Here is a 19284-nt window from a genome sequence, read left to right as displayed (position 1 = left end):
GCTGAGACTATATCCGCTTGCTCACTGATGTTGGTGGAGGAGGATGTGAGGGTATTCCAGTCTGTGATTTCAAAACACCCTTGAAGCCTGTCAATACTGTCCGGTGTCCACTGTTTGATGTCCTTGATGACTTTCTCTGTTCTCTTTACCACAGGTGTGTAGGCAGGAGCGAGCAGTATGCTGCTGTGGTCAGCAGAGCCTAGGGGAGGGAGGGAGACGGCTCTGTAGGCGTCTGGGACTGACCCATAGCATTTGTGCAGTGTTTTCCCTAGACGGGTGGTACAGTTGACATACTGGTAGAATCCTTTAAGTGACTTGTCAATTGAACAGTGATTGAAGTCACCCATGATGAATTTGGGGGCGTCCGGAGATATCAGTTCGAGTCTGTCGAGCATATTTCTTATATGTTCCGTAGCAGTGGATGCATTTGCTCTGGGGTGGATATAAACCAGAATGAAAAACAGTTGTGGGAATTCCCTGGGAAGGTAGAAGGGACGCAGGGAGACAGCCAAGAGTTCAATGTCAGGGTTGCACAGTTCTTCTCTGACAACAACTGTTTTGCACCAGCGTGGATTGATGTAGAGGCAGACACCACCGCCATGGTGCTTGCCAGTCAGTTCAGTATCACGGTCTAACCTTACAGGAGACCCAAAGCCATCTATGTGCATGCTGTCACTGTTGTCACTCCCAGTCAGCCATGTTTCAGTGAAAGCAAGAATGGAAGCAGTCCGGTATTCATACATGTGAAAAACGTTAGCTTGCAGTTCATCAGTCTTGTTACGCAATGAGCGCACATTAGCAAGGATCACTGAGGGAAGTGCACGGTGCTTACTTTCTCCTCGCCTAAGTCTTGCTTTAATTCCACCCTTCTTCTTCCTCCCCCATCTCGTTACCTTCTTTCTATTGTTGTGCAGGGTGCCTGTCCGGTCGGTTGGGAGTTTACATTGTAGCTCCTCCGGCAACTTGTCTATGGCAGGGGCTTGGTGAAAGTGTAATTGCAGCTGAAGTAAAAAGTCCCTGCAGTAAGTAATCCGTTGGTTATCTGGAAGAGTATATCCATATGATGCAGTGGACAGATAATCCAAGACGAACAGTAGAAGCATAAGAGTCCATAGTGTCCATGTGAAGTCCATACTTTGGAGCGGTGAACGCAAGAAGCTAGCTGGCTAATTAACGTTAGCTCGTTGGTCCGGTGTGTGTGTGTGTGTGTGAGGTAGTGGCAGCGCCCGCACAAACACACCACGAAAGTACTGAACTATACGGCAGCAATTAACCATCAATCGACACCCGATGTACTTAAAACAAAAACAAACACTCTTGCAACTCACGTAACGTATGTAAACGAAGAGACAAACATTCAAAGCTACTCTCTGCACCGACCGGTCGACCGCACGAGCAGTGACCCGGAAGCCACTCTAAACATAGTCATCAGGACCTCTAGGATAAAGACCTTTCAGTAACTTTCCCAAGCTGGGTGCATTGACGTCAGGATCTGACTGTAAGCGAACATCTTTAACTCAAATAATTTGCTATCAACCATTCTAGCAATGCAGCATGAAAACAGGCCCTTCGGCCCAACTTGGCCATGCCAACCCAAACCTCTCCCATCCATGCGCCTGTCCAAATGTTTTTTAAATGTTGTTATGCTAGATGCAGGAAAAATGTTCCCAATGTTGGGCGAGTCCAGAACTAGGGGGCACAGCCTTAGAATAAAGGGGAGGTCATTTAAGACTGAGGTGAGAAAAAAAACGTTTTCACCCAGAGAGTTGTGAATTTATGGAATTCCCTGCCACAGAGGGCAGTGGAGGCCAAGTCACCGAATGGATTTAAGAGATAGTTAGATGGAGCTCTAGGGGCTAGTGGAGTCAAGGGATATGGGGAGAAGGCAGGCACGGTTATTGATAGGGGACGATCAGCCATGATCACAATGAATGGCGGTGCTGGCTCAAAGGGACGAATGGCCTCCTCCTGCACCTATTTTCTATGTATGTTTCTATGTTGTAATACCTGCCGCAACTACCCCACCTGACAGCTCAATCAATATACCCACCACCCTCCGTTTGAAAAATTCCACCTCAAGTTCTGATTACGTTTTGTTCCACTCACCTTAATCCTATGTCCTCTGGTTCTTGAATCATCTACCCTTGACATACGACTCTGTGCATCGACCCCATTTATTCCCCTCATGATATTATACTTCTCTGCAAGGTCACCCCGCATCCTTCTTCGCTCCAAGGAATAAAGTCCTAGTCTGTCCAACCTCTACAGACAACTCATGCCCTCAAGCCCAGGCAACATCCTTGGAAATCTTCTCTGCACTCTTTCCAGCTTAAACCCCATCACTTGAGTTCCTATGAGGATGGTAGCGAATGGCATGTTGGCCTTCATAACAAGAGGAGTCGAGCATAGGAGCAAAGAGGTCCTTCTACGGTTGTACACGGCCCTGGTGAGACCACACCTGGAGTATTGTGTGCAGTTTTGGTCCCCTAATTTGAGGAAGGACATTCTTGCTATTGAGGGAGTGCAGCGTAGGTTTACAAAGTTAATTCCCGGGATGGCGGGACTGTCATATGCTGAGAGAATGGAGCGACTGGGCTTGTACACTCTGGAGTTTAGAAGGATGAGAGGAGATCTTATTGAAACATATAAGATTGTTAAGGGTTTGGACATGCTAGAGGCAGGAAACATGTTCCCAATGTTGGGGGAATACAGAACCAGGGGCCACAGTTTAAGAATATGCGGTCAGCCATTTAGAACGGAGACGAGGAAACACTTTTTCTCACAGAGAGTTGTGAGTCTGTGGAATTCTCTGCCTCAGAGGGCAGTGGAGGCCAGTTCTCTGGATACTTTCAAGAGAGAGCTAGAGAGGGCTCTTAAAGATAGCAGTCAGGGCATATGGGGAGAAGGCAGGAACAGGGTACTGATTGTGGATGATCAGCCATGATCACATTGAATGGCGGTGCTGGCTCGAAGGGCCGAAGGGCCGAATGGCCTACTCCTGCAGCTATTGTCTATTGTCTATTGTCTATTGCAGCGGACAGCTAAATCACTTCCCTTTAACTCTAACATCAGCTGGTGGTTTCATTAAGGAAATATTGGACAAGAATGTCCTTAATTGACTCACCCACAATCTCACTTGGTTCCTTGTTGTAGAGCTTTTTGTTCCAATAAAGTAGCCTCAAGAAGGGAACGGACACCAAAAGGACCAAGACAATTCCAACGAACATGTGTCCTGTGAATTCTGCAAAGTGCAGGCCCTGTGGTGAGAGAGAGCAAAAATATAGAAACCTTCAACATAGCAAATTGCTCGGTACAATAATAACTTCTCTCTTTTACATCGAACATTTAATGTGGGATGGCTTAGTGATGCCGCTGGTAGAACTGCTGGCTCACAGCACCAGAGAACCAGGTTCAATCCTGACCTCTGATGCAGTCTGTGTGGAGTTTGCATGTCTCTCTATTGCTGCGTGGGTTTCCACTGAGGGCTCCGGTTTCCTCCATCATCTCATAGGTTTGCAGGTTAATTGGCCTCGGTCAAATTGCCCCAAATGTGTAGGGAGTGGATGAGAAAGTGGGATAACATAGAATTGGTGTGAACGGGTGATTGATGGTTGGCATAGACTCGGTGGGCCAAAGGGCCTGTTTGAATGCCAGATCTCTAAAAAAAATCCTCACCATAGAAACCTGAATATGCAAAGAATGTTCATGATATATGTATTTTTATTTCTATTTATTTTTAATGCACACTGAATGGACACTGGTTGAGCAACGTTTTTTTGTTTCCTCTGGGTATGTGAATACTCAGGAAATGACAATAAAGATATACAATACAATGGAGGGATATTGAATGGAGGGATATTGAATGGAGTGACGTTTCCTTAGCCTAAAACCAATCTCTCTCCTAACATGGAGTATGGCAATGGTTAAGTTATGGTCAGGTGTACAGAGACCTGTATTACTGCTGAAGTACCTCACCACAACACTGGGGAAATTGAACTTCAAATGATTAAAAAGTACATTTGGAACCTTTTTTTGGTTGCAAAAGGTAATTTAATTTACTTCCCTACAGAGATAAGATTGTGGTTGTGTTACTACAGGTGCGATCCACAGGCCTGTAGTGATGAGCTGGTGGCAATACCACAACCCAGCACGGTAGCTGTGGATTTTACATTCAATTACTTGTATAACCCTGGATTCAAAAGCTGATATGAACATCGTGACCAAGACAGTATCAGATTGTTAACAAAAAACCCTCTGATTCAGTAACATGTGGCATGGATTGATATCCATGCCAGGTCTAGACCAGACGTTATTGCAGACCCACTCCGAACTGGCCTCCGGGACACTATTGCAGAGAATTATGGACGCAGCCCAGACCATCACACTGACCAACCTCTCTTCCATTTACTTCATTTACACGTCACACTGCCTCAGCAAGGCCAGCAGCCTAATCAAGGACCAATCGCACCCTGGCCACTCACTCTTCTCCCCTCTCCCATTGGGCAAAAGGTATAGAAGTGTGAAAACGCACACCTCCAGATTCAGGGACTTCCTTCCCAGCTGTGAACAGCCAACAACCAGAGAACAGCCCTGAACTATTTTCTACCTCATTGGAGACCCTCGGACTATCTTTGATCGTACTTTACTGTACGTTATCGTGCACTAAACGTTATTCACTTTATCATGTAACTGTATAATGTGAATGGCTCCATTGGAATCATGCATTGTCTTTCCGCTGAAAGGTTAGCATGCAACAAAGGCTTTTCACTGTACCTCGGTACACGTGACAATAAACCAAACTCATAAACTAAACTCACTTGGCTCAAGGGGAATTATGGATGCACTATAAACGCTAGCAATGTTCACATCTTAGTGGAGCTGCTGCCTCATAGCTTGAGCAACATTGATTCAATTCTAATGTGGAGTTTACAACTCCCCTCTTTTGGTTTACTGTACATCGCAAATACATGCTTAATTACCCTTGGCCTGTTGATATCTGTGAGGTTGTGATGGGAATATGGTCACAATAAGATGGAATTAGTTCATGAATTGTGCAGGTGGCTACTTAATGGTCGACATAGACTCAGAGGGTTAAAGTGCTTGTTTCCAAATTGAATTTATGTTACTTTTCCATATTAATAGAGGAATGATAGAGGATAACGTTGAAAGCATAAGATAGCAGCTTACATTTCTCTCCCAATACTCTCATTGTGCGATGCTTTGGGTTAGAGGAAACAATGTATGTCTCAGTTTTGGTCTCCAAATCTGAGGAAGGACATTATTGCCATAGAGGGAGTGCAGAGACGGTTCACCAGACTGATTCCTGGGATGGCAGGACTGTCTTATGAAGAAAGACTGGATAGACTTGGTTTAAACTCTCTAGAATTTAGGAGATTGAGAGGGGATCTTATAGAAACTTACAAAATTCTTAAGGGGTTGGACAGGCAAGATGCAGGAAGATTGTTCCCGATGTTGGGGAAGTCCAGGACAAGGGGTCACAGCTTAAGGATAAAGGGGAAATCCTTTAAAACCGAGATGAGAAGAACTTTTTTCACACAGAGAGTGGTGAATCTCTGGAACTCTCTGCCACAGACGGTAGTTGAGGCCAGTTCATTGGCTATATTTAAGAGGGAGTTAGATGTGGCCCTTGTGGCTAAGGGGATCGGGGGGTATGGAGAGAAGGCAGGTATGGGATACTGAGTTGGATGATCAGCCGTGATCATATTGAATGGCGGTGCAGGCTCGAAGGGCCGAATGGCCTACTCCTGCACCTAATTTCTATGTTTCTATGTTTCTATGTTTCAATGAAAATAAATAGAGTCCTAGAGTCATACAGCGTGGAAACAGGCCCTTCGGCCCAATTGCCCACACCGGCCAACATGTCCCACCTACACGTCCCACCTGCCTGTGTTTGTCCCATATCACTCTAAGCCTGTGCTGTCCATGTACCTGTCTAAATAAAGTAATTAGTTTTACATAGAACCCTTCACGAATTCACAAAGTCCTCAAACTCCTGATGGCCATTTACTGCAAGTCCCTCTTTTGATATAGATAATGCAACGATTAGCTAAACGTCCGTGCAGCAAACCCTTACAAATGTGTCTGTGACTAATCATCTTGACTGATGGATGAAAATTGGCCAGGAGATCAAAGAAGAATCTACAATAGTATTTAAGAAGGAATTGCAGATGCTGGAAAATCCCAGGTACACAAAAATGCTGGAGAAACTCAGCGGGTGCAGCAGCATCTATGGAGTGAAGGAAATACAGTCTACAGTAGTACATTTTTTGGAAAGTGTTTGGGCTGCTTTTCCATCCATTCGAGCGGCCACATGGATGCCCCATCAGCAAGATCGAGTGGTTTATTGTCATATGTAGAATAGAATAGAATAGTTTCTTTATTGTCATTGTAACATGAACCATGTACAACGAAATTTAAAAATGTCAGCCAGTCAGTGCACCATTCAAACATTTCTAAAAGCTAACGATACATACAAGGTAAAATATTAAAAGATAAACAACTAAAATAAATATCATGAAAATAGCACGCATAAACACCCAACCCTCCATCCTTCTGTCGATTTCACAGTGTATCACAGTCCCTTAGTATGTATCGCCCCTGCATTCCTTGGCGGCTACATTTAGTGCTTTTATAGCAGTGGGGTACTGAAAGACAACAATGACATTTATACTTGCAGCAGCACAACTTGTTTGTGAACACTGTACTCCATATAATCAACAAATTAAAAAAATAATGAGCAATAAATAAAATACCCAATTGAGTGCAAAAAAAAAACACATTAAAGTCCAAAGTACCTAGTGAAACCTAGGCAGTTTGTAGTTCAGAGTTTGGTTAGAGTTTGTGGCATTCAAGAGCCTGATGATTGTTGGGAAGAAGCTATCCTGAACCTGGATATTACAGTTTTTGGACTCCCATACCTTCTTCCCGATGGCAGGCGAGAAATTAGAGCGTGGTCAGGGTGGTGAGGGTCCTTGATGGCGGTGACTGCCTTATTGTAGAAACATAGAAACATAGAAAATAGGTGCAGGAGTAGGCCATTCGGCCCTTCGAGCCTGCACCGCGATTCAATATGATCATGGCTGATCATCCAACTCAGTATCCCATACCTGTCTTCTCTCCATACCCCCTGATCCCTTTAGCCACAAGGGCCACATCTAACTCCCTCTTAAATGTAGCCAATGAACTGGCCTCAACTACTTTCTGTGGCAGAGAATTCCAGAGATTCACCACTCTCTGTGTGAAAATTGTTTTTCTCATCTCGGTCCTAAAAGATTTCCCCCTTTATCCTTAAACTGTGACCCCTTGTGACAGCGTCCCAGTAGACCCCTTCGATGGTGGGGAATTCTGTTCCCGTGATGGATGTGAATTGTTGATGGAGGTGCTGCTCTCCCTCAGCACCACACCAGAGTGCCAGATTACTTTTGGTCATGTTTCTAAATTCCCTGGTTCCCAACACCAACTTGTAAAGAAGTGGTAATAAGAGAATGGGAAGTTTTGGTAAGTGTCCCCTGCGTAGCTGTTCTACAATTTCAATGCCTGCATACCTGCTGAAGGCTAACAGTGACTGGGCTGCTAAATGTACATGGGCAACATTGGAGGCTGCATACTATTTATGGCTCAGAGAAACAAAGATACAGGAGGAGGAACAAAATGATCAAGGTGGCAAGGGAAAAACTCTTCAAACATGTAATATCATTCAGCTCAGGATGACAATTCTCTGTATTTCAAGGGTATCTTGTTATGCAAAATATTGTGATCGGACACGAGAGTCAAACGGAACAGAAGCAGGCCCTTCTCCCATTGTGCCCTTGCTGACCTCATTCATTTAATTAAATCAAGTTTGTTTTCAAAATTCAAAAGGATATTGGGATGAGGATAGTGATTGTTGGTGATTGTGAGTGGGATATTTGTTATACTGATTGTATTGGGAAGGGTGATTATAGGGTGATGGATTGTATATATGACTAAGATACTGTATAGTATATGAGGGTTTTTTGTTTCTTCTTTCTTTTTTCCTCTCTCTTTTGTATGGCTTTGTAAATATTTGATTAGTGTATAAATGTAAATAATTTGGTGTAATAGCTGCTGGTGTACATATGGTGTACATATAGCTTCTGGTGTACATATGGTGTACATATAGCTGCAACATTTGTATAAGTTAATTATAAGCAGTTGAATAAGGGGTGGGAATTAATTAGCTTTGGCTTCTTCCTGCTCCTTTTTGGCCAGATACGATTTCATTTATTTTCGATATTGTTTATGACACTTTATAAATATTCTTGTTTTGTTTTTTGTATGCTGTACCACAGTGATCGCAACTTCTGCTGAAGTGTGGATGGTCGTTGGCTCGCTAGAAGCTCACCCGTCCTTTGACAGGTCTTGTTTTTGGTCCTGCTGGAGGTCCACAGCCCCTTCCTCACCTGGCAAACCAGGTGGGGTAGACGGTTTAGTCGCCGACTATCCGACCATGGAGCAGGTAGCACGGGATTACATGGTACTCGTGGCGGGGAGAACTCCCCCCGGACCTGACCTGATCTTGGAAGTGCAAGCATTTAAGGACAAATGATTCCTTTCAAAAAACAAAATCAATGATTGCTTCAAAAAATACAATAGCACATATAATGATATTTTATATTGGAGGTTGGGTCTCCAGACTGCTGCCTAGTGCACTATTCTCCTGACTTCACTCAGCCCTGAAGTCCCGTGGCCAAGTCTACTGCACGTGAACAAACCTGGTGAGTGTGGCATTCAGTTTCATCGGCAATAGAATTGAAAGATACCGTATGAATCAGGACCATCGGCTCACCACCCCTGCAGTCTGTTGAAGGGTCCAGACCAGAAACATCACCTATCCATGTTCGCCAGGGATGGTGCCTGACCCGCTGAGTTACTCCAGCACTGTGTGTCTTTTTTTGTAAACCAGCATCTGCAGTTTCTTGTGTCTGCAGGATTATTTAATCATTGAATATATGATACAATACAGCGAATGGAGGATTGTTGCAGAGTACTCAGCTTCTTAGAACAGTTCTAGTATAATTGTGTAAATTTCAAGGGTTTCTTGTTATGCAAAATATTGTGATCGGACATGAGAGTCAAACGGAACAGAAGCAGGCTGTCCCACTTGGGCGACCTAATTGGCGAGTTTAGAAGAGTTTGAAAAAATGGCATGTTGAAGACCTCCTTCGACTATGTAGAAGACCTCCTTCGACCATGTAGAAGACCTCCTTCAACCTCTTTCGACTATGTTGAAGAAGACTAGCTACGACTAGCTAGGACTAACTTCGGGAAAATTGGACACCAAATAGATTGAGAGTGAAGATGACCTCTTTCGATCTCCTTTAACCTCCCTTCAACCTCCCTTCGACTATGATGTAGACTATCTTTGACTACCTTCGACTACCCGCGATTACCTACGACTAACATGCCGACCTACTATGACTAAATCTACGAGTAAAAAAGTATCGATTTTTTTCCAATGGCGACCTTTTTTCATTCGTGGGCATTTTTTAACATATAGAAAAAAACGCCGCAACCTAGCTGAGGCCTCGAGTACGCGGAGACCATTCTCGAGCATGAAGGAGAGTTACGAAGACCTCCTACAACCTCGCGTCGACCAAGCAGCGAGTATGATTCGAGGGCAAACTCGCCAGAACTCGCGGATTAGGTCACCCAAGTGGGACAGGCCCTTTAGTAACCATTTTTCTTCTGGTCAGTGGTTGCAGCCAGTAATAAAAGCTTACTCATTTTTCATTTGGATAGCAGTAGTATATGTATTGTAAAAGTAATCTGTCTTTTTGATGCATTTGACTTGTTGAGAACCAGTCTTAATAAATCTCTTCACCCACTATTTCAATGTAGATTTACATAACCCAACAGTCCTTAATCAAAGATAGACAGAAAATGCTCAAATATCTCAGTGGGTCAGGCAGCATCTCTGGCGAAAAGGAGTCCTTAATCAATATTAGTTGTGAGGAAAATAACTCGTCCCTTAAGTCCAAATTATCCTCTTGTGAACATATGTTCATAAGTTTACGAAAGAACTGCAGATGCTGGTAAAATCAAAGGTAGATACAAAATGCTGGAGAAACTCAGCGGGTGAGGCAGCATCCACGGAGAGAAGGAATAGGCGACGTTTCGGGTCAAGACCCGAAACGTCGCCTATTCCTTCTCTCAATAGATGCTGCCTCACCCGCTGAGTTTCTCCAGCATTTTGTATCTACCATAAGTTCATAAGTGATAGGAACCAAATTAGGCCATTTAGCCCATCCATTCTACTCCCCCATTCAATCATAGCTGATCTATCTTTCCCACTTAACCACAATCTTCAGCCTTCTCTCCCTACCCCCTGACACCTGTACTAATCAAGAATCTGTCTATTTCTGCCTTAAAAATATCCATTGACTTGGCCTCCAGAGCCTTCTGTGGCAATGAAATGAATTCCACAGATTCACCACCCACTGACTAAAGAAATTCCTTATTTCCTTCCTAAGAGAACGTCCTTTAATTCTGAGGCAATGGCCTCAGGCTCTGGACTCTCCCACTAGTGGAAACATCCTCTCCACATCTGCTCGATCCAAGCTAGTGGCAACACCCAAACTATAGGGACGCTGGAGTCAATTTGGGGGCAAGTATGCTGGAAATCTGAATCGCACTCCTAGCCTACTGTCAGCCTGCATGTTGCTGGGTTGTTTCCATGCTGCTTCACTCAATGACTCTGTTGGCATGACTTCTTACCCTTAAAAAAACGGCACCTGTGTCAGTGCACCGCTCCCTCAGTCAGGTGAGATTTGGTTCACTCACATCCAGCCAAAGACAGCACACCTTGAGGACCTTGAGGAGATTTCACAGTGGAGCAGACAAAATGGGTAGGAATAGACAATAGACAATAGACAATAGGTGCAGGAGTAGGCCATTCAGCCCTTCGAGCCAGCACCGCCATTCAATGTGATCATGGCTGATCATCCCCAATCAGTACCCCGTTCCTGCCTTCTCCTCATATTCCCTATCTCCGCTATATTTAAGTGATTCCTGAGATGTCAGGACTTTCATATGAAGAAAGAATGGATAGACGCGGCTTGTACTCGCTAGAATTTAGAAGATTAGGGGGGGAATCTTATAGAAACTTACAAAATTCTTAAGGGGTTGGACAGGCTAGATGCAGGAAGATTGTTCCCGATGTTGGGGAAGTCCAGAACAAGGGGTCACAGTTTAAGGATAAGGGGGAAAACATTTAGGACCGAGATGAGGAAAACATTTTTCACACAGAGAATGGTGAATCTCTGGAATTCTCTTCCACAGAAGGTAGTTGAGGCCAGTTCATTGGCTATATTTAAGAGGGAGTTAGATATGGCCCTTGTGGCTAAAGAGATCAAGGGGTATGGAGAGAAGGCAGGTACAGGATACTGAGTTGGATGATCAGCCATGATCATATTGAATGGTGGTGCAGGCTCGAAGGGCCGAATGGCCTACTCCTGCGCCTATTTTCTATGTTTCTATGTTTTTAAGAGCCCTATCTAGCTCTCTCTTGAAAGTATTCAGAGAACTGGCCTCCACCGCCCTCTGAGGCAGAGAATTCCACAGACTCACAACTCTCTTGAGAAAAAGTGTTTCCTTGTCTCTGTTCTAAATGGCTTACCCCTTATTCTTAAACTGTGGCCTCTGGTTCTGGACTCGCCCAACATTGGGAACATGTTTCCTGCCTCTGGCGTGTCCGAACCCTTAACAATCTTCTATGTTTCAATAAGATGCCCTCTCATCCTTCTAAACTCCAGAGTGTACAAACCCAGCCGCTCCATTCTCTCAGCATATGAACTGCAGTTACTGGTTTACACCGAAGATAGACACAAAATGCCGGAGTAACTCTGCGGGACAGGCAGCATCTGCGAAGAAGGGTCTCGACCCGAAACGTCGCCCATTCCTTCTATCCAGAGATGCTGCCCCTCCCGCTGAGTTACTCCAGCATTTCGTGTCTATCTCTCATCCAAAGACTGCTGGGCCAGAAATGCTCCCCTGAGGACTTGTGATTCTTGACACATTGTGGAGGTGTTATTATCAAGCCAGGTGCTTCAGCGTGAGTGAGCAAGGCGAGGAAATTTACAAAGGCAAATAAATCATCCAGCTCCCTGTAGTTACTGGTGCTCATCTGAGGAGCAGCAGAAATCTTAAAGCAGACTGATCTACTGTTCTGCCGGGTAAAACAGGGACTTATTAAGACCATGTTTCAAACTTCAGTGTTAGTTTTAATGGTACTGATGGACATGGGGTGGCACAGCGGTAGAGTTGCTGCCTTACATCGCCAGAGACCCACATTCGATCCTGACTGCAGCTGCTGTCTGCACAGTGTATAGACCCTCCCACTGGTGGAAACATCCTCTCCACATCCACTCTATCCAGGCCTTTCATTATTCGGTAAGTTTCAATTAGATCATCTCCCCCCCCCCCCCCTCCTCCCTCTTCCTCATCCTTCTAAGCTCCAGCAAGTGGAGGCCCAGAGGAGTGGGAGGGAACTGGAGTGGCAATAAAAGCATGTGCATACAGGGAGAAAATGTGGACTCTGCACAATCGGAAGCAGAGGTCAGAAATGAACTCGTATCCCTGTACGTGTGAGGCAGTGATTCATCTAGCTGCTCCAGTGTGCTACTTTAGTTTAGTTTAGGCACTTCGGCCCACTGAGTCTGCGCCAACCAGCAATCCCCGCACATGAACACTATTCCACACACACACTAGAGACAATGTACACTTACACCAAGCCAATTAACCTACAAACCTGTACGTCTTTGGAGTGTGGGAACGAAACAGAAGATCTCGGAAGAAATCCCACGTGGTTGCGGGCACAATGTACAGGTTTGTAGGTTAATTGGCTTGGTGGAAGTGTACATTGTCCCGAGACAGCTTACCTAGCCATTCTTGGTCACACCTGATTTTCCTCTGTACAAACCAATTGCAATCAGTGTCGCAGTCACAGAGAAGCTGAGTGACTTTTGGTGAGCAGAAGGACCTTTCTCCCGAGCGCTGATCAGTGATTTCTGTCTAAAATGTTGGCCCGCAAAGGTGATTAGGAGAGGAATGAAAAAAAATGGCAAGGGATTACTGTGAAGACTGGTGTATGTGTGTACCTTACGGGGAGCTGCCCCTGTCCCACTTCTGAAACCTGAACGGAAACCTCTGGAGACTTTGCGCCCCACCCAAGGTTTCCGTGCGGTTCCCAGAGGTTGCAGGTGGTTGCCGGAGGTTGCAGGTAGTGGAAGCAGGTAGGGAGACTGGCAAAAACCTCCGGGAACCTCTGGATGGGGCACAAAGTCTCCAGAGGTTTCCATTCAGGTTCCCCAAGTGGGACAGGGTGCGAGATACAGGAGAGGAGTAGGCCTCATAGAATGCAACATATACTTTTTGGTGTGTTTATATTTAACAAAGTTTCACTTGAATTAATGGAATTAACTTGACTTTGTTGGATTGTTTATGCTAAGCTTATAGAGGAAAAGTTATATAGGATTTAAAACAAAGAAAGGTATTTACCTAAAACTTAAACAAAAGCAGAAATTTGGAAAAGGGTGCAGCTTATTCACCCAACTGTTACAACAAACACTTTACTGTAAAGTCAATGCAGCGTGTGAACATCTTAGCATCCTAACTAGCATCTGTAGAAGTAGCAATTAGCATCATCCTAACTTTGCAACAATCCTGAACTACTATCTACCTCATTTGTGACCCTCGCACTATAATAATAATAATAATAATAATAATAATAATAATGCATTTTATTTGCTGGCGCCTTTCTGGACACCCAAGGACACCTTACAGGACATAAAATCACAATACATTTATCAATATTAAAATCAAGTTGATTAAAAACAAAAAACAAAAAACAAAAAAAAATACACAAAACATTTTAAGTCATTAAAATCAGGGTGAACATGGTGGAAGTTATGTCGGGTATGCTAATCTAAACAGGGTGTTTTGAGCTGTGATTTGAATTGATCGATAGTGTCCAGGTGACGGATGGGAGGTGGGAGAGTGTTCCAGAGACGTGGGGCAGAGCAACTGAAGGCTCTGGCACCCATGGTGCTGAGTCTAAATGTGGGAATTCCTTGTTCGGAATTTGCTGGCTGTACCTTGCACTAAACGTCATTCCCTTATCATGTATATATACACATTAAATGGCTCAATTGTAATCATGTATTGTTTTTCAATAGACAATAGGTGCAGGAGTAGGCCATTCGGCCTTTCGAGTCAGCACCACCATTCAATGTGATCATGGCTGATCATCCACAATCAGTACCCCGTTCCTGCCTTCTCCCCCCATATCCCCTGTCTAGCTCTCTCTTGAAAGCATCCAGAGAACCTGCCTCCACCGCGCTCTGAGGCAGAGAATTGCACACTCACCACTCTCTTTGAGAAAAAGTGTTTCCTCGTCTCCGTTCTCCGCTGACTGGTTAGCAGGCAACAAAACATTTACATTTACATGGTAAATGGTAGGGAATTGAAGAATACAGTTGAACAGAGGGATTTGGGTATAACCGTGCATAGTTCCTTGAAGGTGGAATCTCATATAGATAGGGTGGTAAAGAAAGCTTTTGGTATGCTAGCCTTTATAAATCAGAGCATTGAGTATAGAAGCTGGGATGTAATGTTAAAATTGTACAAGGCATTGGTGAGACAAATCTGGAGTATGGTGTACAATTTTGGTCGCCCAATTATAGGAAGGATGTCAACAAAATAGAGAGAGTACAGAGGAGATTTACTAGAATGTTGCCTGGGTTTCAACAACTAAGTTACAGAGATAGGTTGAATAAGTTAGGTCTTTATTCTCTGGAGCGCAGAAGGTTAAGGGGGGACTTGATAGAGGTCTTTAAAATGATGAGAGGGATAGACAGAATTGATGTGGACAAGCTTTTCCCTTTGAGAATAGGGAAGATTCAAACAAGAGGACATGACTTCAGAATTAAGGGACAGAAGTTTAGGGGTAATATGAGGAAGAACTTCTTTACTCAGAGAGTGGTAGCGGTGTGGAATGAGCTTCCAGTGGAAGTGGTGGAGGCAGGTTCATTGGTATCATTTAAAAATAAATTGGATAGGCATATGGATGAGAAGGGAATGGAGGGTTATGGTATGAGTGCAGGCAGGTGGGACTAAGGGGAAAAAAAAGTTGTTCGGCACGGACTTGTAGGGCCGAGATGGCCTGTTTCCGTGCTGTAATTGTTCAATGGTTATATATGGTTAAAAGCTTTTCACTGTACCTCAGTACATGTGACAATAAATTAAACTAAATAAACTAATATCTTCAGAGGTAAAGTCTTCAGTGATATCAATAAATACAAGACGATATTTTTGCCCCCGAGGCACATTACCAGCATACATATGCTTCGCCAATCTACAAGGATCAAAGTAATAAGAATATTCCCGAAGACTCAAAATACTGGAGTAACTCAGCGGGACAGGCAGCATCTCTAGAGAGAAGGAATGGATGATGTTTCCGACATGCTATAGGCAGGAAACATGTTCGGGGAGTCCAGAACCAGGGGCCACAGTTTAAGAATAAGGGGTAGACCATTTAGAACGGAGATGAGGAAAATCTTTTTCACCCAGTGAGTTGTGAATGTGTGGAATTCTCTACCTCAGAAGGCAGTGGAGGCCAATTCTCTGGATGCATTCAATAGACAATAGACAATAGGTGCAGGAGTAGGCCATTCGGCCCTTCGAGCCAGCACCACCATTCAATGTGATCATGGCTGATCATCCACCATCAGTATCCCATCCCTGCCTTCTCCCCATATCCCCTGATTACGCTATCTTTAAGAGCCCTATGAAGCTCTCTCTTGAAAGTATCTAGAGAACTGGCCTCTGAGGCAGAGAATTCCACAGACTCACAACTCTGTGTGAAAAAGTGTTCCTCATCTCCGTTCTAAACGCTTATCCTAAACCCGTTTTTATCCCTTATCCTTAAACTGTGGCCCTGGTTCTGGACTCCCCCAACATCGGGAACATGTTTCCTGCCTCCAGCGTGTCCAAACCCTTATTAATCTTATATGTTTCAATAAGATAACCTCTCATCCTTCTAAATTCCAGAGTATACAAGCCCAGCCGCTCCATTCTCTCATCATATAACAGTCCCCTCATTAACCTTATGAACCTACGCTACACTCCCTCAATAGCACTCCCTCAGAGTTAGGTAGAGCTCTTAAAGATAGCGGAGTCAGGGGATATGGTGAGAAGGCAGGAACGGTGTACTGAATGTGGATGATCAGCCATGATCACAGTGAATGGCGGTGCTAGCTCAAAGGGCCGAATGGCCTACTCCTGCACCTATTGTTAAAAATAAAATAGGATAGAGATCTTACTTCCATCTCAAACATCACCCATTCTTTCTCTCCAGAGATGCAGCCTGTCCCGCTGAGTTACTCCAGCATTTTGTGCCTATCTTCGGTGAAAACCAGCATTCTTCCCTACACAAGTGTACTTCTGATTTAGTGCTCACCATCGATTCCTTCCCTCCCAATTCATCCTTTCTCTCATAGTTTCCATATCTTGCCCAAATAATACACGCAATCAATGAATCCTCTGCGGACATGGATTATGAACATTCCTCACTTCAAAGTGTAATTACTTTGAAATAAGAAATAGCCCTGGACTTCAAAGTAAAGGGTGGGGCATGTGGGAAAATATATTTCGAGCCGAGCATAAAAGGTTTGCATCAGTAAGTCTCAAATCGCTTTAATGGCAAAGAGCTTTAATGATAAAATGAAATCCCTCCAATTCTTCAGAGAAACCGAGAGCAACATTATAACACATTATTCAATTATGCTCGCTCATACCTTGTTGGGGGATGCCTGTGGAGAACAATATGCCTTACCTTTGAGCTGTTTGATGCTGTGAAGGTGTAAAGAAGCTGGCTGTTAATATCCTATGTGAGATGCAGTTCCCAGATGCAAGGTAGATTTTGTTCTTTATTATGTAATCTCCCGTGAATTGCTTCATGCGGAAACCCATAAGAAAGTACTGAAGTAATTAAATTGCTTAAGGTAAGGTTAACATTAACAATTTACACCTTAAACACCCGTGGCTGCTCCCTAAATTTGTCCACAAGGAGTAACAAATCTATCCTCAAGTGTGATCAGGAGCAGGTCCTTGACCATGCAACCGCAAGAAATGCAAACACCTGTCCCTTCACCTCCCCCCTCGACTCCATTCAAGGACCCAAGCAGTCGTTCCAGGTGCGACAAAGGTTCACCTGTATCTCCTCCAACCTCATCTACCGCATCCGCTGCTCTAGATGCCAGCTGATTTACATCGGTGAGACCATGCGGAGGTTGGGCGATCGTTTCGCCGAACACCTCCGCTCAGTCCGCAAGAACCTACCTGAACTCCCGGTGGCTCAGCACTTCAACTCCCCCTCCCATTCCCAATCCGACCTCTCTGTCCTGGGTCTCCTCCATTGCCAGAGTGAGCAACACCGGAAATTGGAGGAACAGCACCTCATATTCCGCCTGGGTAGCCTGCGTCCGGCGGGCATGAACATTGAATTCTCCCAATTTTGCTAACCCTTGCTGTCTCCTCCCCTTCCTTAACCCTCGAGCTGTCTCCTCCCATGCCCCCGCCCTCGGGCTCCTCCTCCTCCCTTTTTCCTTCCTTCTACTCCCACCCCCCATCAGTCTGAAGAAGGGTTTCGGCCCGAAACGTGACCTATTTCCTTCGCTCCATAGATGCTGCTGCACCCACTGAGTTTCTCCAGCATTTTTTGTGTACCTTCGATTTTCCAGCATCTGCAGTTCCTTCTTAAACACCTTGACCATACTTATTTAGTTTCAGTTTAGTTTAGTCTAGCGATACAGTGCGGAAACAGGCCCTTCGGCCCACCGAGTCCGTGCCAACCAGCACTCCCGAACATTAACACTACCCTACACACACTGGGGACAATTTTTGTTTGCATTGATACCAAGCCAATGAACCTGCAAACCTTTACGTCTTTGGAGTGTGGGAGGAAACCGAAGATCTCGGAGAAAACCCAGGCTGGTCATGGGGAGAACATACAAACCCTGTAGAGCCAAGTACCTGTGGTCAGGATCATCACATCCATTTACACAACAATCACAACTTCTTGAAGCAAATCCAACGATAATACCGAGAGGATGTTTCAGGTCGAGAAATGTCACCCATTCCTTCTCTCCAGAGATGCTGCCTGTCCCGCTGAGTTACTCCAGCATTTTGGTGTAAACCAGCATCTGCAGTTCCTTCCTATCAAGAATTTCATTGTCCTATCTGGGATAATAAACTCTTGACTTGACTTGACTCTTGATTACATAATACTAAGAGGCATTATAGAAGTTTCTTATAGCATAAGAGGCATAAGTGTTTCTTATAGAAACTTAGAAACTTACAAAATTCTTAAGGGGTTGAACAGGCTAGATGCAGGAAGATTATTCCCGATGTTGACGAAGTCCAGAACTAGGGGTCACAGTTTAAGGATAAGGGGGAAGTATTTTAGGACCGAGATGAGAAAATCATTTTTTACACAGAGAGTGGTGAATCTGTGGAATTCTCTGCCACAGAACGTAGTTGAGGCCAGTTCATTGGCTATATTTAAGAGGGAGTTAGATGTGGCCCTTGTGGCTAAAGGGATCAGGGGGTATGGAGAGAAGGCAGCGATGGGATACTGAGTTGGATGATCAGCCATGATCATATCGAATGGCGGTGCAGGCTCGAAGGGCCGAATGGCCTACTCCTACACCTATTTTCTATGTTTCTATGTTTCTATGCATAGAGCACAGAAACAGACATTACAGCACAACCTGCCCATGCCAACCAAGATACCCCATCTACACTAGTCACATGTTCCCACATTTCCCTCATATTCCTTTAAATATTTCCTATCCATTTACCTGCCAAATGCCTTTTAGCTTTTGCTATATTACCTGCCTCAACTACCTCCTCTGACGGCTCGTTCCATATACCCACCACCTTCTGGTTTAAAAAGTTGCCCTTCAAGTTCCCATTAAATCTATCTTCTCTCAAATTAATCTTATGTCCTCGAAGTTCTTGATTCCCCTCCTCTGGGTGAAAGACTAACTTGTATGTATATAACACTTGCAAGAACTCCCAAAGTGCTTTTCAAGGAAAGGATGAAATGGATAAGTTTGTATGTATGATATAGAAACATAGAAAATAAGTGCAGGAGTAGGCCATTCGGCCCTTCGAGCCTGCACCGCCATTCAACATGATCATGGCTGATCATCCAACTCAGTATCCCGTACCTGCCTTTTCTCCATA

General features: G+C 44.4%; 1 protein-coding gene across 1 annotated transcript in view; it reads right to left on the bottom strand.

Moving 5' to 3' along the window:
* The window catches only part of oca2 (oculocutaneous albinism II), a 358288-nt gene that overhangs the window by 126486 nt on the left and 212518 nt on the right, over nt 1–19284 (bottom strand). Inside the window, exon 15 of the mRNA XM_055636431.1 lies at nt 3125–3257. Within this exon, the coding sequence (XP_055492406.1) occupies nt 3125–3257 (133 nt within the window). The remainder of the gene's footprint in view (nt 1–3124; nt 3258–19284) is intronic.

The sequence above is a fragment of the Leucoraja erinacea genome, chromosome 6 (genome assembly GCF_028641065.1).
Source record: "Leucoraja erinacea ecotype New England chromosome 6, Leri_hhj_1, whole genome shotgun sequence".
Classification (NCBI taxonomy): domain Eukaryota; kingdom Metazoa; phylum Chordata; class Chondrichthyes; order Rajiformes; family Rajidae; genus Leucoraja; species Leucoraja erinaceus.
This window is presented reverse-complemented; position numbering and strand designations above follow the sequence as displayed.